Source organism: Rhinoraja longicauda, chromosome 43 (genome assembly GCF_053455715.1).
Source record: "Rhinoraja longicauda isolate Sanriku21f chromosome 43, sRhiLon1.1, whole genome shotgun sequence".
Lineage (NCBI taxonomy): Eukaryota > Metazoa > Chordata > Chondrichthyes > Rajiformes > Arhynchobatidae > Rhinoraja > Rhinoraja longicauda.
In genome coordinates this window covers 5,808,801-5,833,384 of record NC_135995.1, presented here as the reverse complement: position 1 = coordinate 5,833,384, position 24,584 = coordinate 5,808,801, and the positions used below count along the sequence as shown (strand labels likewise).

The 24,584-nt window shown below is 47.1% G+C and overlaps 1 protein-coding gene across 1 annotated transcript in view; it reads left to right on the top strand.

The window, feature by feature from the left end:
* LOC144612202 (uncharacterized) overlaps positions 1-14,205 on the top strand; it is a 66,737-nt gene extending 52,532 nt beyond the window's left edge. The window contains exons 11-12 of the mRNA XM_078431758.1: positions 8,582-8,772; positions 12,205-14,205. Of these exons, the coding sequence (XP_078287884.1) occupies positions 8,582-8,772; positions 12,205-13,385 (1,372 nt within the window). The 3' untranslated portion in view covers positions 13,386-14,205. The remainder of the gene's footprint in view (positions 1-8,581; positions 8,773-12,204) is intronic.
* The last annotated feature ends 10,379 nt before the right edge of the window (positions 14,206-24,584 follow it).

Below are 24,584 nucleotides of genomic sequence, written 5' to 3'. Positions count from 1 at the left end.
TAGTAAATCTCCTCTGTACCCTCTCCATTTTGTCGACATCCTTCCTATAATTTGGCGACCAGAACTGCACACCATACTCCAGATTCGGCCTCACCAATGCCCTGTACAATTTCAACATTACATCCCAACTTCTATACTCGATGCTCCGATTTATAAAGGCAAGCATACCAAACGCCTTCTTCACCACCCTATCCACATGAGATTCCACCTTCAGGGAACAATGCACAGTTATTCCCAGATCCCTCTGTTCCACTGCATTCCTCAATTCCCTACCATTTACCCTGTACGTCCTATTTTGATTTGTCCTACCAAAATGCAGCACCTCACACTTATCAGCATTAAACTCCATCTGCCATCTTTCAGCCCACCCTTCCAAAAGGCCCAAGTCTCTCTGTAGACTTTGAAAATCTACCTCACTATCAACTACTCCACCTATCTTAGTATCATCTGCATATTTACTAATCCAATTTGCCACACCACCATCCAGATCATTAATGTAAATGACAAACAACACTGGACCCAACACAGATCCTTGGGGCACTCCACTAGACACTGGCCTCCAACCTGACATACAATTGTCAACCATTACCCTCTGGTATCTCCCATTCAGCCATTGTTGAATCCATCTTGCAACCTCACTATTAATACCCAACGATTTAACCTTCTTAATCAACCTTCCATGTGGAACCTTGTCAAATGCCTTACTGAAGTCCATATAGACAACATCCACAGCCTTGCCCTTATCAATTTCCCTGGTAACCTCTTCAAAAAATTCAAGAAGATTAGTCAAACATGACCTTCCAGGCACAAATCCATGTTGACTGTTTCTAATCAGGCCTTGATTATCCAAATAATTATATATATTGTCCCTAAGTATCTTTTCCATTAATTTTCCCACCACAGACGTCAAACTAATAGGTCTATAATTGCTAGGTTTACTTTTAGAACCTTTTTTAAACAAAGGCACAACATGCGCAATGCGCCAATCTTCCGGCACCATCCCTGTTTCTAATGACGTTTGAAATATTTCCGTCATAGCCCCTGCTATTTCTGCACTAACTTCCCTCAATGTCCTAGGGAATATCCTATCAGGACCTGGAGACTTATCCACTTTTATATTCTTCAAAAGTGTTCGTACCTCCTCTTCTTTAATCCTCCTAATTTCCATCACTACTCTACTTGTTTCGCTTACCTCACATAATTCAATATCCTTCTCCTCGGTAAATACCAAAGAAAAGAAATTGTTTAATATCTCCCCCATTTCTTCCGGCTCAGCACATAGCTGTCCACTCTGACTCTCTAATGGACCAATTTTATCCCTCACTATCCTTTTGCTATTGACATATCTGTAGAACCCCTTGGGGTTTACTTTTACATTACTTGCCAAAGCAGCCTCATATCTTTTTTTCGCTTTTCTAATTTCCTTTTTAAGATTCCTTTTACATTCTTTATATTCCTCAAAAACCTCATTTACTCCCTGCCGCTTATATTTATTGTATATCTCCCTCTTTTTCCGAACCAAGTGTCCAATTTCCCTGGAAAACCACGGCTCTTTCAAGTTATTATTCTTTCCTTTCCACCGAACAGGGACATAAAGACTCTGTACTCTCAAAATTTCACCTTTAAATATCCTCCATTTCTCTATTATATCCTTTTCATAAAACAACAATTTCCATTTCACTCCTTTTAAATCCTTTCTCATCTCCTCAAAATTAGCCTTTCTCCAATCCAAAATCTCAACCCTTGGTCCAGATTTGACCTTCTCTATAATGATATTGAAACTAATGGCATTATGATCACTAGACCCAAAGTGCTCCTCAACACATACCTCCGTCACCTGACCCATCTCATTTCCTAACAGGAGGTCCAACACTGCCCCTTCTCTGGTAGGCACCTCTACGTATTGCTGCAAAAAACTATCCTGCACACATTTTACAAACTCCAAACCATCCAGCCCTTTAACAGAATGTGATTCCCAGTCTATATACGGAAAATTGAAATCACCCACAATCACCATCCGAAGTACCTGTTAATTTCACCCGTTTCTGCCTTCAACAGACCCACATTTGTCCCAACTAATCTCTTTCTCTTAACATACTGAAAGAAGCTTTTACTGTCCTTCTTTATATTCCTGGCCAGCTTCCCCTCGTACTTCATCTTTTCAGCCCGTATTGCCCTTTTTGTTACCTTCTGTTGTCCTTTGAAAGTTCCCCAATCCTCTGGCTTACTCCCCTTAGAATCTTTCTTCCTCTTTGGAAATAAATGATCCTGCATCTTCTGGATTATGCCCAGAAATTCCTGCCATTGCTGTTCCACCGACATTCCTGCTAGGATCCTTTTCCAGTCGACCTTGGCCAGCTCCTCTATCATGCCTTCATAGTCCCCTTTGTTCAACTGCAACACTGACATTTCTGATTTAACCTTCTCCCTCTCAAATTGCAGATTAAAACTATTCAATATTATGGTCACTACCTCCATGCTGTTCCTCAAGTTCCCTTATTAAATCTGGTTTGTTGGACAACACTGAATCCAGTATTGTCATCTCTCTGGTAGGCTGGAGTACAAACTGCTCGAAGAATCCATCTCGAAGGCACACTGCAAACTCCCTTTCTTGGGGTCCAGAACCAACCTGATTTTCCCTGTCTCACTGTGAACTGTGAGGAAGATGCTATGAGGTTTCAGGATGACTTGGACAGGTTGTGTGAGTGGGCGGATGCATGGCAGATGTAGTTTAATGTGGATAAGTGTGAGGTTATCCACGTTGTTGGTAAGAATAGGAGGGCAGAGTATTATCTGAATGGTGTCAAGTTAGGAAAAGGGGACGTACAACGAGATCTGGTGTCCTAGTGCATCAGTCACTGAAAGGAAGCATGCAGGTACAGCAGGCAGTGAAGAAAGCCAATGGAATGTTGGCCTTCATAACAAGAGGAGTTGAGTATAGGAGCAAAGAGGTCCTTCTGCAGTTGTACAGGGCCCTAGTGAGACCGCACCTGGAGTACTGTATGCAGTTTTGGTCTCCAAATTTGAGGAAGGATATTCTTGCTATTGAGGGAGTGCAGCGTAGATTTACTAGGTTAATTCCCAGAATGGTGGGACTGTCGTATGTTGAAAGACTGGATCGACTAGGCTTGTATACACTGGAATTTAGAAGGATGAGAGGAGGTCTTATCGAAACGTATAAGATTATTAAGGGGTTGGACACATTAGAGGCAGGAAACATGTTCCCAATGTTGGGGGAGTCCAGAACAAGGGGCCACAGTTTAAGAATAAGGGGTAGGCCATTTAGAACTGAGATGAGGAAAAACATTTTCAGTCAGAGAGTTGTAAATCTGTGGAATTCTCTGCCTCAGAAGGCAGTGGAGGCCAATGCTCTGATTGTATTCAAGAGAGAGCTGGATAGAGCTCTTAACGATAGCGGAGTCAGGGGGTATGGGGAGAAGGCAGGAACGTGGTACTGATTGAGAATGATCAGCCATGATCACATTGAATGGTGGTGCTGGCTCGAAGGGCCGAATGGCCTCATCCTGCACCTATTGTCTGCCTGCATATTGAAATCTCCCATAACCACAAACCTTTGTTACATGCCAGTTTTAACTCCTGCTGCAACTTAAACCCTATATCTACGCTACTGTTTGGCGGTCTGTAGATAACTCCCATTAGTGTCTTCTTACCTTTACAATTCCTCAACTCTATCCACAGTGACTCTATATCGTCAGACCCTATGTCACCTCTCACAAAGGACTGAATTTCATCCCTTCCCAACAGAGCTACCCCACCTCCTCTGCCCACCTGCCTGTCCTTTCTATAGGACTTATAACCCTGAATATTCAGTTCCCAGTCGTGATCCTACTGCAGCCATGTCTCTGTAATCCCCACAATGTCATATCTACCAATCTCTAACTGAGCCTCAAGCTCATCCTCTTTACTTCTTATACTTTGCACATTCATATATAACACTTTTAATCCATTCAGATGAATACGTGGCTTGAAAAATGGTGCAAGGGTGAGGGATTCAAATTTTTAGGACATTGGAACCAGTTCTGGGAGAGGTGGGACCAGTACAAACAGGACGGTCTGTACCTGAGCTGGAATGGAACCAATGTCCTAGGGGGAGTGTTTGCTAGTGCTGTCGGGGAGGATTTAAACTAATGTGGCAGGGGGATGGGAGCAGGAGCAGAGAGACAGAGGGGTGTAAAATGAGGGTAGAAGCAACAGGTAGCAAGGTGAAAAGTAAAAGTGGTAGGCAGACAAATCCAGGGCAAAAATCAAAAAGGGCCACTTTTCAACATAATTGTATAAGGGGTAAGAGAGTTGTAAAAACAAGCCTGAAGGCTTTGTGTCTCAATGCAAGGAGTATACATAATAAGGTGGATGAATTAAATGTGGAGATAGTTGTTAATGATTATGATATAGTTGGGATTACGGAGACATGGCTCCAGGGTGACCAAGGCTGTGAGCTCAACATCCAGGGATATTCTATATTCAGGCGGGATAGACAGAAAGGAAAAGGAGGTGGGGTAACGTTACTGGTTAGAGAGGAGATTAAAGCAGTGGAAAGGAAGGACATTAGCTTGGAGGAAGTGGAATCGATATGGGTAGAGCTACGAAACACTAAGGGGCAGAAAACGCTAGTGGGAGTTGTGTACAGCCCACCTAACAGCAGTAGTGAGGTTGGGGATGGCATCAAGCAGGAAATTAGAAATGCATGCACTAAAGGTGCAGCAGTTATAATGGGTGACTTCAATCTACATATAGATTGGGTGAACCAAACTGGCAGGGGTGCTGAGGAAGAGGATTTCTTGGAATGTTTGAGAGATGGTTTTCTAAACCAACATGTCGAGGAACCAACGAGAGAACAGGCCATTCTAGACTGGGTATTGTAATGAGGAAGGGTTAGTTAGCAGTCTTGTTGTGCGGGGCCCCTTGGGCAAGAGTGATCATAATATGGTAGAGTTCTTCATTTGGATGGAGAGTGACAAAGTCGATTCAGAAACAAGTGTTCTGAACTTAAAGAAAGGTAACTTTGAGGGTATGAGGCGTGAATTGTCCAAGATAGACTGGCGATTGATGCTGAAAGGGTTGACGGTGGACATGCAATGGAAGGCATTTAAAGGTCGCATGGATGAACTACAACAAGTGTTCATCCCAGTTTGGCAAAAGAACAAACCAGGAAAGGTAGTGCATCCGTGGCTAACAAGGGAAATCAAGGATAGTATTAAAACAAAAGATGAAGCATACAGATTAGCCAGAAAAAGTAGCATACCAGAGGACTGGGAGAAATTCAGAGTCCAGCAGAGGAGGACAAAGGGCTTAATTAGGAAAGGGAAAATAGACTATGAGGGAAAACTGGCAAGGAACATAAAAACAGAATGCAAAATCTTTTATAGATATGTCAAGAGAAAAAGATTAGTTAAGGCAAATGTAGGTCCCTTGCAGTCGGAAACAGGTGAATTGATCATAGGGAACAAGGAGATGGCAGACCAATTGAACAAATACTTTGGTTCTGTCTTAACTAAGGAAGACATAAACCGTCTGCCGGAAATAGCGGGGGACCGGTGGTCTAATGAGATGGAGGAACTGAGGGAAATCCAGGTTAGTCGGGAAGTGGTGTTAGGTAAATTAAATGGATTAAAGGCAGATAAATCCCCAGGGCCAGATAGGGTGTATCCCAGAGTGCTTAAGGAAGTAGCCTCAGAAATAGTGGATGCATTAGTGATAATTTTTCAAAACTCTTTAGATTCTGGAGTAGTTCCTGAGGACTGGAGGGTAGCTAATGTAACCCCACTTTTTAAAAAGGGAGGGAGAGAGAAAACGGGGAATTATAGACCAGTTAGCCTAACATCGGTAGTGGGGAAAATGCTAGTCAGTTATTAAAGATGTGATAGTGAGAATCTATGCTATTAGCTGGTATAGTCAATTAGAGATATTATATTTTGTTGTAGTAAAGATGGTTTCTTTTGTTGTTTTAGCTAATATAAAATGGATGCTTATTTTAGAGGAAAGCAGTAAGATGGATGCTTGTGGCAGAAACGTTATCCTTGAACAGAATGTGTTTGTCCCTTTACGAGTGATAAGGAGTGTACAGAAGAGATGGGCTATTGTCCTCTCCCACACTGTCTGACTGCGAAGTAAACAATGGTGGAGAAGTTGTTCTTCCCCTCCCCTGAGTTAAGGTCCCTTCAGACACTAGTGTTGTGTCTGGAGATCTTCTCGGGAAGAACCCCATGGTGGAATAAATCTGATGTGCTAATCCAGTATCACGTGTGATTATTCAGACTGAAGGTAAAGAATTTGATTTAACAATAGCATCACATTTGGAAAGTGGTGAAATCATCGGACAAAGTCAGCATGGATTTACCAAAGGCAAATCATGCCTGACGAATCTTATAGAATTTTTCGAGGATGTAACTAGTAGAGTGGATAAGGGAGAACCAGTCGATGTGTTATATCTGGACTTTCAGAAGGCCTTCGACAAGGTCCCACATAGGAGATTGGTGTACAAACTTAAAGCACACGGTATTGAGGGTTCAGTTTTGAGGTGGATAGAAAATTGGTTGGCGGACAGGAAGCAAAGAGTAGGGATAAACAGGTCCTTTTCGGAATGGCAGGCAGTGACTAGTGGGGTACCGCAAGGCTCAGTGCTGGGTCCCCAGTTATTTACAGTGTATATTAATGATTTGGACGAGGGAATTGACTGCAACATCTCTAAGTTTGCGGATGACACGAAGCTGGGTGGCAGTGTTAGCTGCGAGGAGGATGCTAGGAGGCTGCAGAGTGACTTGGATAGATTAGGCGAGTGGGCAAATGCATGGCAGATGCAATATAATGTGGATAAATGTGAGGTTATCCACTTTGGCAGCAAGAACAGGAAAGCAGAGTATTACCTGAATGGTGACCGATTGGGAGAAGGGGAGATGCAATGTGACCTGGGTGTCATGGTGCACCAGTCATTGAAAGCAAGCATGCAGGTGCAGCAGGCAGTGAAGAAAGCGAATGGTATGTTGGCATTCATCGCAAGAGGATTTGAGTTTAGGAGCAGGGAGGTTCTGCTGCAGTTGTACAGGGCCTTGGTGAGACCGCACCTGGAGTATTGTGTGCAGTTTTGGTCTCCTAACCTGAGGAAAGACGTTCTTGCCTTAGAGGGAGTACAGAGAAGGTTCACCAGATTAATCCCTGGGATGGCGGGACTTGCATATGAGGAAAGACTGGATAGACTGGGCTTGTACTCGCTGGAATTTAGAAGACTGAGGGGGGATCTTATAGAAACATATAAAATTCTTAAGGGGTTGGAGAGGCTAGATGCGGGAAGATTGTTCCCGATGTTGGGGGAGTCCAGAACCAGGGGTCACAGCTTAACGATAAGGGGGAAGTCTTTTAGGACCGAGATGAGAAAACATTTCTTCACACAGAGAGTGGTGAGTCTGTGGAATTCTCTGCCACAGAAGGTAGTTGAGGCCAGTTCATTGGCTATATTTAAGAGGGAGTTAGATGTGGCCCTTTTTGCTAAAGGGATCAGGGGGTATGGAGAGAAGGCAGGTACAGGCTACTGAGCTGGATGATCAGCCATGATCATATTGAATGGCGGTGCAGGCTCGAAGGGCTGAATGGCCTACTCCTGCACCTATTTTCTATGTTTCTATTACTCATCTCACCTTTCACATCGATTCCTATTACACTTGGCCATTCTCTCCTATCCTTTCGTGAGCTTTCTGTCCCGTTAATTCTGGGGTCATAACTTTTCCTATACTCTCTTTCCCTTCAACTCCATCTTTGTTTATCCCATTTGACATCCCCCTCCCCCCACTATTTAGTTTAAAAGAGGGGATGAATGGGAAATACATGACTCGGGGAAGGGAAATGGTCCATTTTACTCATTAATCCAGAAAGAATCAGCATTCTGTCTAGGCGATGCTTTCCTTGCCTAAACCAGCCTTTCTCCTTGGATCACTCCATGACCCACAACTCCTATCTCAAGCCTCATGCTCTTGGAATGTCACCTGATGCTGCAAAACTTTGCATCAAATATTCAGCCTGTCATGTCTTGATCTGTGACTGGGAGACTGATGCCACAGTTTAAAATCAGGTCTTGATGTTAAAATCTGTGGTATCTCCGTGAAGACAATATTCCAAGAGAAGAATAACTCAATTCACGCCACGCTGCATCACAGCTGCTCTGTCTTTGCCTCCCTGTAAATAACACAGCCAGGGTCAATAGTGTTTAATTGTTCCACAATGAAATTCTAACTTCCTGCAGCTTAACAAGTCTGTTAACACAATAACATGCAGATAAATAGAAAGTAATCAACAATACAATGACAACAACAGTAATACCAGGTAGACATAAAAACAGAAAAGACTGGAAATACTGCGTAGGTCAGGCCGCTTCTGTGGGAAGAGAAACAAAGTTCAAGTTTCCTTCAGCAGTGTGCTGACAAAGGGTGTACAATATTTCAGGTTGAATTTGGACCATGGCTGGGGACATCTCCCATTCAACAGACTTTGCTGATATACTTTACGTTCTGTGTTCACTTATAATTTTAAGTGACTGTTGTACCTTCTATCTGTGCTTGTTGTGTTGCAGATTTGTGAACTGTGCCAGAAAGGAGGGGGAACAGAACCTTGTTGCCATCCAGCACCGGGGCAACATTTACTACAGGACCTGCAAGCCGGTTCCTCCTCACTGCGAGTTGCTGGTCTGGTACGGTGATGACTATGCCAAGGAGCTGGGAATCACATGGACCACAATGTGGATGTCAAACCAAGACCCAAAACGTGAGGATTCTGCACAAATCGGGGAACTGCAGGCAACTTTAATTGTGTGGGAAGGAACTGCAGATGCTGCAGATAGACACAAAATGCTGGATTTACTCAGCGGGACAGGCAGCATCTCGTGAGAGAAGGGATGGGTGATGTTTTGGGTCGAGACCCTTCCGACTAGTTAGGGAAGAGGGAAACGAGAGATATTAAACGACGATGTAGAGAGATAAAGAACAATGAATGAAAGATATGCAAAAAAGTAAAAATAATAAAGGAAACCTACCATTTCTGGACTATCTCCGACATCTCCCTACCGTTTCTGGACCTCACCATCTCCATCACAGGAAACAGACTACTGATTGACATTTACTATAAACCCACTGACTCGCACAGCTATCTGGACTACACTTCTTCCCACCCGGTCTCCTGCAAAAAGTCTATCCCCCTACTCCCAACTCCTCCGTCTACGGCGTATCTGCGCCCGGGATGAGGTGTTTCACTCTAGGGCATCAGAGATGTCCTCATTCTTCAGGAAACGGGGCTTCCCCTCTTCCATTATAGATGAGGCTCACACTAGGGCCTCTTCTATATCCCGCAGCTCCACTCTTGCTCCCCCTCCCCCCATTTGCAACAAGGACAGAATCCCCCTCGTTCTCACCTTCCACCCCATCAGCCAGAGTATCCAACAAATCATCCTCCATCATTTCCGTCACCTACAACGGGACCCCACCACTGGCCACATCTTCCCATCCCCTCCCCTCTCTGCGTTCCGCAGAGACCGTTCCCTCCGTAACTCCCTGGTCCACTCGTCCCTTCCTACCCAAACCACCCGAACCCCGGGCACTTTCCCCTACAACCGCACGAGATGCAACACCTGTCCCTTTACCTCCCCCCTCAACTACATCCAAGGACAGAAACAGTCTTTCCAGGTGAGACAGAGGTTCACCTGCACCTCATCCATTGCATCCGCTGCTCTAAATGTCAATTTCTTTATTTCGGCGAAACCAAACGCAGGCTCGGCGATCGTTTCGCTCAACACCTTCACTCAGTCCGCCTTAACCAACCTGATCTCCCGGTGGCTGAGCACTTCAACTTCCCCTCCCACTTCCAGTATGATCTTTCTGTCATGGGCCTCCTCCAGTGCCATAGTGAGGCCCACCGGAAATTAGAGGAACAGCACCTCATATTTGGCTTGGGCAACTTGCAGCCCAGTGGTATGAACATTGACCTCAACTTTAGATAGTTCCTCTGTCCCTCTCTTCCCCTTCCCAGTTCTTCCTCTATCTTCCTGTCTCCACTTATATCCTTCCTTGACATCAGTCTGAAGAAGGGTCTCGACCCGAAACGTCACCCATTCCTTCTCTCCTGAGATGCTGCCTGACCTGCTGAGTTACTTCAGCATTTTGTGAATAAGAGAAACAGGCCTTTGTTATCTGTTTGTTTATGTGAAAATAAGAAGCTGGTGCGACATGGGTGGGGGAGGGATAGAGAGAAAGGGAATGCCGGGGTTAGAAACATAGAAACATAAAAAATAGGTGCAGGAGTAGGCCATTCGGCCCTTCGAGCCTGCACCGCCATTCAATATGATCATGGCTGATCATTCAGCTCAGTAGCCTGTACCTGCCTTCTCTCCATGCCCCCTGATCCCTTTAGCAAAAAGGGCCACATCTAACTCCCTCTTAAATATAGCCAATGAACTGGCCTCAACTACCTTCTGTGGCAGAGAATTCTGTGGCTTGAAGTTAGAGAAATCAATATTCATACCACTGGGCTGCAAGCTGCCCAAGCAAAATATGAGATGCTGTTCCTCCAATTTGCGTTTAACCTCACTCTGACAATGGCGGAGACCTAGGACAGAAAGGTCAGTGTGGGAATGGGTAGGAGAATTAAAGTGTTTAGCAACCAGGAGATCAGGTAGGTTCAGGCGGACTGCGTGAAGGTGTTCAGCAAAACGATCGCCATAATCCGTCTATGTTTGGTCTTGCCGATGTATAAGAGTCCACATCTTGAACACAGTAGATGAGGTTGGAGGAGGTGCAAGTGAACCTCTGCCCAACCTGAAAGGACTGTTGGGGTGCCTGGACAGATTTGAAGGAGGAGGTATTGGGGCAGATGTTGCATCTCCTGCAGGGGAAGGTACCTGGGGAGGGGGTGGTTTGGGTGGGAAGGGCCCAATTAACCAGGGAGTTGCGGAGGGAACGGTTTCTGTGGAAGGCGGAAAGGGGTGGAGATGGGAAGACGTGACTAGTGGTGGGATACCGTTGGAGGTGGCGAAAATGTCGGAGGATTATGTGTTGTATGTGAGGGCTGATGGGGGTGAAAGGTAAGGACTAGCGGGACTCTGTCTCAGTTACGAATAGGGAGAGGGGGGGAAGGCAGAGCTGTGGGGTACCGAGGAAACAGGAGTGAGGCCTCATCTCTGATGGGAGAGGGGAACCTCCATTCCCTAAAGAATGAGGACGTCAGATGTCCTGGTAGGGAACCCCTCATCTTGATATTGCGTAGACGGAGGAATTAGGAGTAGGGGATGGAGTCTTTGCAGGAAGCAGGGTGGGAAGAAGTGTAGACAAGGTAGTTGTGGACTGTCAGTGGGTTTGAAATAGATGTCAGCCTGTGATGGAGACTGAGATCAAGAAAGGCGAGGGTGGTGTCAAAGATGGTCCAAGTGAATTTGAGTGCAGGATGGAAATTGGTGGTGAAGTTAATGAAGTCCATGAGTTCAGGATGGGTGCAGGAGGTAGTACCGATGCACTTGTCAATGTGACGGAGATAGAGGTCAGGGATAGGGCCAGTGTACGCCTGGAACAGGGATTGTTCAACATAATCAAACTTTAACTAATTTACTGTAAAATAATTACGGATGTTTAAAGTGGCACGTCAGAAACTATGATCAAAAACAAAGCAGCAGTTGTAAGGATGAGAAATTTGCAGAATAGTGAAGTGCAGAGAATTGTGCTGAATGATGTCGCAGGTGTCAGAAGCACAAAAACTTTGTGGATGCACTGATTTTATTCAAAACATCCTTGTAGCAACTCACGCTGAATCACTGAGCATTTACAAAGATGCAGTCAGCCCCTTTGCCCTCCTGTCGTCCTCAGCAACTCCCAGCTCATGATGTTATTTGACATCTGCACTTTGCTTTTCACTTGCCCATTTTAACAAGCCAGTTATCACACAGGGTTAGAAGAATTCTTAAAAACTTTCTGACGTGTACCTTGTTCCTTGGGGGATATTAAAGACAGAATTCATCCCCCTCGAGTCTTTATCAGAATCATCTGGTGATTGATAACTCCCTCCTCCCCACAATCTTTCACTAGTCACGCCTGTAAATTATTTCAATTAACATCTCCGAGCAGCTCCATTAACACTGAAGCATTTACTAATCTGTCTTCCAAATCAGAGGGTGGATTTTTTGCTGAAAATGATCATTTCTGTTTCCTTCTCCAGCGGTAGACGGCGTGACCCAAGGAGACTGTCATCCCTGCCCTCACTGCACTGTAGCATTCACCACGGTGGAGTACCTTACAAGGCACTTAAGAAGGCATCCTGAAGCCTCCAGACCAACACCAGCTGGTCAACCTTCTTCCCCCAGAGTTGACACAGATCCACAAAGTAAACGTGAGCAGAGTCCGTTCACACCATCTGACAGAAGGAGGGCAATAGGGAAGTCAGGTGATATTCCAGGACGAATAACGGAGAGACGGCATGAATGTGCAGAATGTGGGAAGTGTTTCACGCGGGCAGGGAGCCTCCACGAACACCAGCGGACCCACACCGGAGAGAGGCTGTACACATGTTCTGTCTGTGGGAAGGGCTTTGCACACTCAGGGACTCTCCACCGACACCAGCGGACCCACACCGGAGAGAGGCCGTACACATGTTCTGTCTGTGGGAAGGGCTTTGCACAGGCAGGGGACCTCCACCGACACCAGCGGACCCACACCGGAGAGAGGCTGTACACATGTTCTGTCTGTGGGAAGGGCTTTGCACAGGCAGGGGACCTCCACCGACACCAGCGGACCCACACCGGAGAGAGGCTGTACACATGTTCTGTCTGTGGGAAGGGCTTTGCACAGGCAGGGACTCTCCACCTACACCAGCGGACCCACACCGGAGAGAGGCCGTACACATGTTCTGCCTGTGGGAAGGGCTTTGCACAGGCAGGGGACCTCCACCGACACCAGCGGACCCACACCGGAGAGAGGCCGCACACATGTTCTGTCTGTGGGAAGGGCTTTGCACAGGCAGGGAACCTCCACCTACACCAGCGGACCCACACCGGAGAGAGGCCGCACACATGTTCTGTCTGTGGGAAGGGCTTTGCACAGGCAGAGAACCTCCACCAACACCAGCGGACCCACACCGTAGAGAGGCCGTACACATGTTCTGTCTGTGGGAAGGGCTTTGCACAGGCAGGGGACCTCCACCAACACCAGCGGACCCACACCGGAGAGAGGCCATACACATGTTCTGTCTGTGGGAAGAGCTTTGCACGGACAGGGCACTTCCACCGACACCAGCGGATCCACACCGGAGAGAGGCCGTACACATGTTCTGTCTGTGGGAAGAGCTTTTCTTATCTCAATCAGCAGAAAGCTCACACCTGCTGTGAAACGTGCCCTGTGTGAGGGAATGTTTTTAAGGACACAGCAGCTTTCACTGTTCACCTGAGAGCCTGTGTAGAACAGTAAAAGTTCACCAATTGTCAGTGCTATAATTTCCTTTATATTATTTCATTTTATATTATTTCAATTATCTCCTTTTGAATTACGTTGAGTAATTATTTATGTTTCCAGTCAGTATCAATATTGGCACTTGCTGTATTTCCCTCTTTATGGTGATACTTTGTGTGGAGAAGTCTGGGGTGTCAGGGATGGGTCCGTGGTTCCCACTCCCTGTGTGAATTGGGGACCAGGGACGGGTATCATTGCCGCATGTCCGACCCTCTCCAGACTGCATCTACCGACTGGGATAGACTGCCCCCACTGGGATATTCTGACTGTGCTGTTGTGATGCAGTCTGGTTCTCGCACTGAGTTCATCAACACGGCGATTGATGCAGCAGCCACTTTTATTGATGCCGCAAGTCAGGAGAACCGTTCTGTGCCGTGGGCTCATTGCTCCGGTTACTTTGATCAAACTGCTGGTCCCTGCAGGTTTCACTTTATTCCTGTGAGATTTCTTGAAGTGGTGATCAGTAAAATGCTGACACTGGAGTTTGAACGTTTGAAGTGTTGTTCGAAGTATAAGCAGAAGGTGAGTTTGTAAATTGAATCGTTGGTTGTGTTGGTTGATGTAATTTATTTAACGGAGGTTTGAGACCTGAAATGTGTTTTAATTTGTATTATTCTGCGTTGTATTTAAAATATTTCTGTGTGAGGCGATTGACCAGCACCCGCGTTGTTCCGGCTAAATCTGTTCATGTTATTCTCATGTTATTAAAGTAATTGTGTTGTGAATCAATGTGATTGGAGTATTTTTTAATGGCGGTTGCATCAACTCCTGGGAGCTCCGTGCATCATGTTCCCTGTTGTTGCTGATGGGAAGTGCAGCGGCTCAGTGGACGCACGGCGCTGGTCACTGTGTAATCCTCTCCTACCTCATCACCAAACCTTCCCAGCGCTCGGCGCTCCACCCCTGCCGCTGCAGCGCCTGCACACATGCACCGTCCAGTATTTATGCTCTGTTCAGCCGGCCGGCTTCACCCTCTGCAGCGCTGCATCAATACACACGCGGCTCATGCGAGCTGTTTCCCCAGTCTATGTCCGATGCGCTTGTGACGTGGTCCCTGCTCCTCCGGCCGCCGTGAGGTTCCCGCGGTGTGCGACGAGTGCGTGTGTGTGTGGGACCCCGGTGAGTGCGGGCGGGAGGGAGGGCGAGGGCAGCGTCAGGAAATGGAGGGAAGACACAAGGAACCGCAGATGCTGGATTACAAATAAAATACACAGCGCCGGAGTAACTCAGCGGGTCAGGCAGAATCTGTGGGGGACATGGATAGGCAATGTTTCGGGTCTGGACCCGTCTTCCGACTCTAATGGAGGGGATTGGATTCAGCTGCCGTCAAGCTGACGAAGATCATAAATGATAGGAGCAGAATTAGGCCATTCAGCCCACGGATGTGTGGAACAAGCTGCCAGAGGAGGTAGTTGAGGCAGGGACTATCCCAACATTTAAACAGTTTAGTCTTGCACTGATAGGAAACTTCACTGGAATGAAGTATCTTTATTTTAGGCTTTAGAGATGGAGCGTGGAAACAGGCCCTTTGTCTCAACGAGTCCACGCTGACCAGCGATCACCATGTATCACCCCACACACAAGCACTATCCTACACCATGAGGGACAATTTACTACAGCCAATTAACCTACAAACCTGCACGTTTTTGGAGTGTGGGAGGAAACCGGAGCACCCGGAGAAAACCCACGCGGTCACAGAGATAGCGTATAAACTCCGTACAGACAGCATCCGTAGTCAGGATCAAACCCGAGTCTCTTTTTAAAAATATATACAAAAGCTTTTATTCAGAAAACAAAACAAACATACAAAAGGGTAACACGGTCAAAGGCTGCCGATATTGGCAGTTTACAAACAAACAAACATCAAATGAATACATTGCCAACTTTATCAATAATACACTCGACGTCCCGCGGCGACCAGCGTTCACGGAAGGCCTCCAGCGGCCCCTGGACACCACGTGTTCCCTCTCCAGGGACACGCGGGCACGGACGTTGGCCCCGAAGAGGGGCAGGCAGCCGACCCCGGTGCGGCCGTCGACTACCCGCTGCCTGGACCCGCAAATGGCCATCTTGGCCAGGCCCAGGAGCAGACGGGCAGGGAGACCCCACCGACCCTCCTGACCCTCCCCCCCCCCCCCCTCTGTACCGGGTGCCCAAAAATCAGGAGCACAGGACTAAAATGGAGCCAAAACTTGGGGAGCAGCCCCTTTAGACACTTGAACACGGGCTGCAACCTCTCATACTGTAAGTACAAATGGTACATGGTCTCTTCCTTGCCGCAGAAGTAAGCTGTGAGGCAGCAACTCTACCGCCGAGCCACCGTGCCGCTCTATTCCCACAGTACCGTGCTGCCCATGTTCATCACAAGACACAACAGGTCAGTTCATCCCACAATAACAGTACAGGGAGAGAGGGGCAGTGAGTGACAGTACACAGAGAGAGGGAGAGTGAGACTAACAGTACACAGGGGAGAGGGGGGGGGGGGGGGCTGAGAGTAACAGTACACAGAGAGGGGGAGTAGGGGTAACAGTGCACAGAGGGAGAGGGGGAGGGAGCAGTAACGATGCTCTCTGACTCTGTGCCACTTTGCAGATCATTCTGGCCCTAAATTCTTGACTTGCCCCTTTCCCCTCCCACACACAATGAAACTGCGATAACCCGGCACGGATTTCTCGGTCACCCAGACGGGTCAGTATCTGGGTCACTGAGGCTCTGCGGTGTTGGCTGGCGTCCCGTGTGTGAACAGGGAGCGCTGCTGAATGGGGTACGGTCTGTGGGCCACTTGTGTAGCCCAGCTGGGGATTAAACTCTGAATAAGATGCAAATCAAACATCAACAAACTGCGGACTCTGTAAATCTGAAATAAAAACACTAAATGCTGCAACTCTCAGCGGGTCAGGCAGCGTCTGTGGAGACGCATGCAGTCATAGAACGTAGAACAGTGCCGCACAGGAACAGGCCCTTCGGCCCACAATGCCCGTGCTGAACATGATACCAAGATAAACCAGTCTCTACCTGAACAACTCGTACCCCTCCATATTCATGTGAAAAGCTTCTTAAATGTCACTACTGGTGTCTGCTTCCTCCACCACCTTTTAGTAATAGTCTAGTTTAGAGATACAGCGCAGAAACAGGCCCTTCAGCCCATCGGGTCCACGCCAACCAGCAATCCCCGCACACTAACACTATCCTACAAACACTAGAGACAATTTTTACATTTACCAAGTCAATTAACGTACAAACCTGTACGTCTTTGGAGTGTGGGAGGAAACCGAAGATCTCGGAGAAACCCCACGCAGGTCACGGGGAGAACGTACAAACTCCGTACAGACAGCTCCCGCAGTCGGGATCGAACCCGGGTCTCCGGCGCTGCATTCGCTGCAAGGCAGCGACTCTACCGCTGCGCCACCGTGCCCCCCTGACAGTGCGTTCTGGACACCCACTCTCTGTGTAAAGAAAACTTTCCCTGTCCGTCTCCTTTAACTCAACGGGAGGGAGGTTGGTTTGAGAGAGTGAGGGAAGAGAGAGAGAGATGGGCAGAGAGAAACAACAGAAAGTGGGCAGAGGCCAGGTACACACTGAGAGGGGTTGAGCAGCGGCTCATTTGTATCTGAGGTTGAGGTCGCTGTACAGATCCCACTCGCTGAGACCCAGCTCCTGTGAGGAGAGAAACACCGGTAACAGGAACAGAATAAACAGCCCACGGTGGAGGGGCCGGAGGGGAGGGGGTTACAGAGACAGGGAGGGGTGTTGGGGCCGGAGGGGAGGGGGTTACAGAGACAGGGAGGGGTGTATGGGCCGGAGGGGAGGGGGTTACAGAGACAGGGAGAGGTGTAGGGGCCGGAGGGGAGGGGTTACAGAGACAGGGAGAGGTGTAGGGGACAGAGGTGGTTACACAGTCTGGGGTTGGAGGGACTTTCACTGAGCTAAGGGGGATGGGTGGTTTACAGGGGAGTGAATGTTGGGGTGTGGAGGCACAGGATAAGGTTCTAGCCGCGGGGGAGTGGGGCAGGGACAGGGTTGGTGATGTTCAGTACGTGGAACGGGACGGAGCGGGGGAGTGGGGTACGAGGATGTTTCCATTAGTGGGGGAGTCTGGGACCAGAGGCCACAGCCTCAGAATTAAAGGACGTTCCTTTAGGAACGAGATGAGGAGGAATTTCTTTTGTCAGAGGGTGGTGAATCTGTGGGAATAATTGCCTCAGACGGCTGTGGAGGCCAAGTCAGTAGACATTTTTAAGGCAGAGATAGATAGACTCTTGACTCGTACGGGTGTCAGGGGTTATGGGGAGAAGGCAGGAGAATGGGGTTAGGAGGGAGACATAGATCAGCCATGACTGAACGGCGGAGTGGACTTGATGGGCCGAATGGGCTACTTCTGCTCCCATCACTTATGAACATCGTGGGCCAGTCTCAGTGGGCAGAGTGGGATGTGACGTAGGGATTCAGTGTGGTGGGGGGGGGGGGGGGGTCAGTATCCTGGGGCAGAGACGGTGACGGGGGGTGGGGACGGTGATTTGGGAGGCGTGGGTTCGGTGGGCAGGTGTGGGGGAGGTGGTTGGTGCCCGACACCGGGAGGGGGGATTTAGTTCAGTTTAGTTTATTGTCACGAGTACTGAGGTACGATGAAAAGCTTTTGTTGCGTGCTAACCAGTCAGCGGAAAGACAATGCATGATGACAATCGAGCCATTTACTGTGTATAGACGCATGATAAGGGAATAACGTTTAGTGCAAGGTAAAGCCAGCAAGGATAGCCCGAGGGTCATCAATGAGGTAGATAGTAGGTCAGCACTGCTCTCTGGTTGTGGTAGGATGGTTCAGTTGCCTGATAACAGCCGGGAAGAAACTGTCCCTGAATCAGGAGGTGTGCGTTTTCACACTTCTGTACCTCTTGCCTGATGGGAGAGGGGAGAAGAGGGAGTGGCCGGGGTGAGACTGGTCCTTGATTATGCTGCTGGCCTTGTTGTGGCAGCGTGAGGTGCAGATGGCCGCGGTCATGGAGTTAGTATCTGAGGGGCAGTGCTGGTGTGGAGGGACAACAAGGAGACAAACGCCGACCTGCCTCTTTGCCACAACAGTGCCAACCTGATAGGGCGACTCCACCGGCCCATCTTCAGCTCTCTGCTCCTTCGGCTGCGCCACGGAACTTTCTGGAAGACAGAATTTCATTCAGTCCACTCACTTTCCTCTTTGCCTCTGTCTCCCTCCTCTCTTTCGTCGGGAATTCCTTCATTCATCCTTCTCTCTCCCTCTCACTCTTCCACATTCCTTTCATCATTCTTTCCCCGTATCCATCTTTCTCATTCAACCTCTTTCACACCATCGTGCCTCAATCCATCCCTCCATCCCTCCCTCCCTCCCTCCCTCATTAATTCTCTGACACACAGCTTCCACTTCCCTCTTTCTCCTCCTTTCGATTTCTTTTCCCATTGATTAATACGGGTGTCAGAGGTTACGGGGAGAAGGCAGGAGAATGGGGTTAGGAGTGAGAGATAGATCACCCATGATTGAATGGCGGGGTAGACTTGATTGGTCGAATAGCCTAATACTCCTCCTGTCACTTATGACCTTATTCACCTTTTCTCCCACTGTAATTGTCCTCGGATCGTCTCTCTGGGATGGGGTTTGGCTCCACCGAAACTCTGTGGAGGGGGAATGGGGAGGAGGTTGTGTCCATGAGAGTGTGGGGAGTGGGAGAGAGTTTGGGTCCATGGGGAGTGTGGTGGGAGGGAATGGGGAGGAATTTGGGTTCACTGGGAGTGTGGGCGGTGGGAGTGAAATGCGGAGATGTTTGAGCCACGGGGACTGTGGGCAGTGAGAGGGAATGGGGAGATGTTTGGCCCCATGTGGAGGGTGGGTGGTGGGGAGAGAGTGGGAGGGAGTTTTAGTCCATGGGGAATGTGGAGGGAGGGAATGGGGAGGAGAGGAGTCTGTGGGGAGAGAGTTTCAGTCCATGGGGAGCGTGGAGAGAGGGAATAGGAAAGAGTTTGGTTTTATGAGCAGTGTGGGGAGTGGGTAGAGTGCGGGGAGGAGTTTGGGTTTAGTTTAGTTTAGTTTAGAGATACAGCGTGGAAACAGGCCCTGCTGACATCTCTCAGATGCGATACCCTGGAGCTCCGCAGAATCAAGCTAAAACTTATTGCAATTTACAAGGAGATTCACAAAATCACGCCATCAAATCTTCCGTCATCCCAGAGCACCAACCGCCATGAAACAAGACAAAATACCCGTCCCCACATCACCAACTCGCTGAATTTCAATAAACCTTGCTGCCAATATTCCCTTTACCCAAGGATGATAAGGGAATGGAATATGTTACCACCCAACACACGTGCCGCTCCCGATGTTCAGTCATTTAAACTGAGGATTGGGCAACTAGATCTCCTCAACGTAATCAAAAAGGGCCACTTCAAAATTTAATCACGACTCTACTCACACCGACCTGCGCGAGATCGTCACTTATGTGGTGTATGGAAAAGATACTTAGGGACAATATATATAATTATTTGGATAATCAAGGCCTGATTAGAAACAGTCAACATGGATTTGTGCCTGGAAGGTCATGTTTGACTAATCTTCTTGAATTTTTTGAAGAGGTTACCAGGGAAATTGATAAGGGCAAGGCTGTGGATGTTGTCTATATGGACTTCAGTAAGGCATTTGACAAGGTTCCACATGGAAGGTTGATTAAGAAGGTTAAATCGTTGGGTATTAATAGTGAGGTTGCAAGATGGATTCAACAATGGCTGAATGGGAGATACCAGAGGGTAACGGTTGACAATTGTATGTCAGGTTGGAGGCCAGTGTCTAGTGGAGTGCCCCAAGGATCTGTGTTGGGTCCACTGTTGTTTGTCATTTACATTAATGATCTGGATGATGGTGTGGCAAATTGGATTAGTAAATATGCAGATGATACTAAGATAGGTGGAGTAGTTGATAGTGAGGTAGATTTTCAAAGTCTACAGAGAGACTTGGGCCTTTTGGAAGGGTGGGCTGAAAGATGGCAGATGGAGTTTAATGCTGATAAGTGTGAGGTGCTGCATTTTGGTAGGACAAATCAAAATAGGACGTACAGGGTAAATGGTAGGGAATTGAGGAATGCAGTGGAACAGAGGGATCTGGGAATAACTGTGCATTGTTCCCTGAAGGTGGAATCTCATGTGGATAGGGTGGTGAAGAAGGCGTTTGGTATGCTTGCCTTTATAAATCAGAGCATCGAGTATAGAAGTTGGGATGTAATGTTGAAATTGTACAGGGCATTGGTGAGGCCAAATCTGGAGTATGGTGTGCAGTTCTGGTCGCCAAATTATAGGAAGGATGTCGACAAAATGGAGAGGGTACAGAGGAGATTTACTAGAATGTTGCCTGGGTTTCAGCACTTAGGCTACAGAGAGAGGTTGAACAGGTTGGGTCTTTATTCTTTGGAGCGTAGAAGGTTGAGGGGGGACTTGATAGAGGTTTTTAAAATTTTGAGAGGGACGGACAGAGTTGACGTGGGTAGGCTTTTCCCTTTGAGAGTGGGGAAGATTCCAACAAGGGGACATAGCTTCAGAATTGAGGGACAAAGGTTTAGGGGTAACATGAGGGGGAACTTCTTTACTCAGAGGGTTGTGGCTGTATGGAATGGGCTTCCGGTGGAAGTGGTGGAGGCTGGCTCGATTTTATTATTTAAGAGTAAATTGGATAGGTATATGGATAGGAGGGGATTGGAGGGTTATGGTCTGAGTGCAGGTAGATGAGACTAGGTCAGGGAGAATGGTCGGCGTGGACTGGTAGGGCCGGACAGGCCTGTTTCCATGCTGTAGTTGTTATATGTTATATATATGTTATATGTTAATCAACCAGAACCAGAACCAGAACTGGGCAGAAGATAGCGCTGGCAGATAAAATTAAGGAGAATCTTAAGCGATTTTTGAAAATATAAAAACATAGAAAATAGACGCAGGAGCATGTGCATTAAGGAAACGGGTTATCTCGGGAGACAAATGGAGTCCCTCAGAAAACAAAGCGGTCCACCTGTGAAGCCACAGGAGGTGGACATGATCCTTAACGAATGTTTCTCGTCTCTTCTTACCGTGGCGAAATACATAAGGCTGGGGAAGTTGGACAGTTAATGTAACTGACTGTTTGCATTGCAGTCGAACAGCTCCTGGATGTCCTAAACCTACGAAGATAAATAAATCTCTTGTGCCTGATAGATACATCCGAAGATACTGCGGGGAGCTAACGAATAATTTACAGGGACCTCAGCTGAGGTATATGAATCATCATTATGCACGCATGTGTTGCCGAACGAAAGGTCACTTATATTGTGTTTCTATTCAAGACGGGGTGATAAGAAGACCCTTGGAACTGTTTACCGATGACCCTAACCTCTGTAGTAGGGAAAGTAGTGGAGGGGATTTTGAAAGCTAAAATATACAGGCATTTGGATAGACAGGACCTAATAAGGGATAGTCAGCATGTTCATTTAGGTGGGACGTCCTATCTCGTTGATCGAAAGCCGTTGGTGAGGCCAATTTGGAGTACTGTGCTCAGTTGTTGTCAGCCTGCTATAGGAAGGATATCCTTAAGATGGAAAGAGCACAGAGAAGATTTACGAAAATGTTGGCAGGACTCGAGGGCCTAAAGTCTAGTGAAAGCTTGGGCAGGCTTAGACGTTTATTGCCCAGCATGTAGGGTGAATGCAGCGTCTATTATCTAAGGTCGGGAAATCAATAACCACAGTACATACTTATGTTAAAAGGAGGCCAACGTAATCTGAACTGAACAGTATTTTCAATCAGAGGGTGGTGGGTATGTGGAACGAGGTGGCAGAGAAGGATATTCACATATTGATATTATTTTAAAAGACGGACGGGTACATTGATAGGAAAGTTTCAGAAGGTTAAACTTGAGAAAATGAGACTGGACTAGATACTGCATCTTGGTCGGCATGGGCGGGTTTGGCTGAAGTTTCTGTTCCCTTCTGACTTGATGACTCAAAAGGTGTGAGTTTATATCTCCCAAACTCAAATTCCAAGTATAAACACACACTCTTCACAATTTCCCCAAATGACAAATTATTTCCTAAATGTTCAGATCGTATCTGCAATGAAATCTATTCAAGCTGGATTTCGCATGGCCAGCGTGGAATCCAGGTCTGTCTTTAAAATCAATTCTAAAGCAAAGAAATCGGAAAAGAAAACAAATCAAGCTTAAAACACGGGTAAGACAAAGCAATACAGAATGCTTGCATCTCTCCCTAGTTAGATATTTCACAAGTAACTACAAAACAAAGAATAAATAGGTAATTTCCACAAAGAATAGACGATGAATGGATTGTCGCGACCTATTCGTTCAACTGACAATCTCTCAACGAGACACTGTTTCTTCAGCCACAAGTGTTTTCAGGTGGAAGAGCAGAATCATTCAGTTGCACCCCATTCTATCTTTTCCATGGAATGACTTCAACATTCTCACAGAGCAGATTTAACAAACAACAAACAACTTTTGCAATCACGCTCTTCATGGCTTTTCACTTCTTGTCAGCAAATTACAATTATCTCAACAAGTTGTCGCGACACATGCGATATGCTAAAACGCACAGACCCTCGACACATGGCATACGATACACATTTCACTCAACAATCGAAATAAGAATAAAACATAATCAAGCACACGTCAAGGAAATATTCAGATACTTAAAGCATTGACACACGGGAATGCTGGAAGACATTGTTCACGCAAAGACATACAACAAACAACCCCGCATCATCCGTCCAACAGCTTTTAATTCCCATTAGCACTGTACTGCTTATGGGGCATTTTTGTCCCTTTGTTGGTTACTGGCAGGGTGACCTACACTGACTCGCAAAATGACATGATGTCCACAATTAAAACTCGTCATTCGCAGTTCCCATTTCACTATTCAGTCTTGAGCCTGAACTTTGCTCGGGTATCCCAAAATGGCTGATCGCCGTGGTTCCTGAAAGTAGGCAGTTCCTGTACAATCATTTGTTTCTCTGAGGCTGGCAAAGCCTCACGGGTTAGCCATGCAGTTCGCTTCTTTTAATCCCGACTACTGTGCGAAACAGCGTGGGACTGCGGGCAGGTTCTGCACGTCCACTGGAGAGGTTCAGGGTAGATCATACCGATATCTACATGGCCCACCGTCCAAATTCCCCATTCAAGATCGTCTCCGACCATAATATGTCCATTTTCTAAAGATTCTAAATTATTATCCGCTATTCGTTGTACTCTGGGTCTCTTGTGTATCCATTTCATATCAGCGAGTTTCCGATCTGCAGCTTACATTTGAACTTCGAGTGCCCTGCCGTTACATCATATTATTTGATGTCACATTCGTGTTACTGACTAGCTGTCGTTTTGTATATAGGTTGTATATATATATATATATATGTGTGTGTGTGTGTGTGTGTGAGTGTGTGTGTGTGTGTGTGTGTGCGTGCGTGTGCGTGTGTGTGTGCGTGTGTGTGTGCGTGTGTGTGTGTGCGTGTGTGTGTGTGTGCGTGTGTGTGTGTGTGTGTGTGTGTGTGTGTTGCCGCATGTTGCCGCATCTCCACACAGAGTCCTAACCCTCCACTGCTCTCGCCCAATCAAGTCAGCATTATTTCCTTTCCCTCCAATTTGTTATCTTATAGTACCACAATTTGCAATCGCACGACAACAATGTGGGGCCCAATAGAACAAATGTAGGTAGCAAAATTAAACATCCCGGGTTTGCAGCCATGTGTTTCTATGTAGCCCCCTGCTCGCTGTGTCATGTGTTGGAGGGAATTGTGTGCCTGACCAGTACCCTGAATCTGGCTTCACACGAGGACCAGTCGCACTCAGAATTATGGCTCAAATCAGGGGAAGACAGTAAGAAATCTCGTAGAGTAGCGGTGATTTTCTTAAACATTCATAGAACTTCACAGAGCTTCACAGCGTATACTGGAAAACACTCTGAGAGGACCCACATTTTTCACGCATTCACAGCACTTACAGTTTCTATAGCTCGCGTCACAATGGTTGCATGCGGATTTTACATTTTTGAAATGATACACATGACAATTAAACACTTTTGCTTTAACTCTCTTATTATGTAAGCT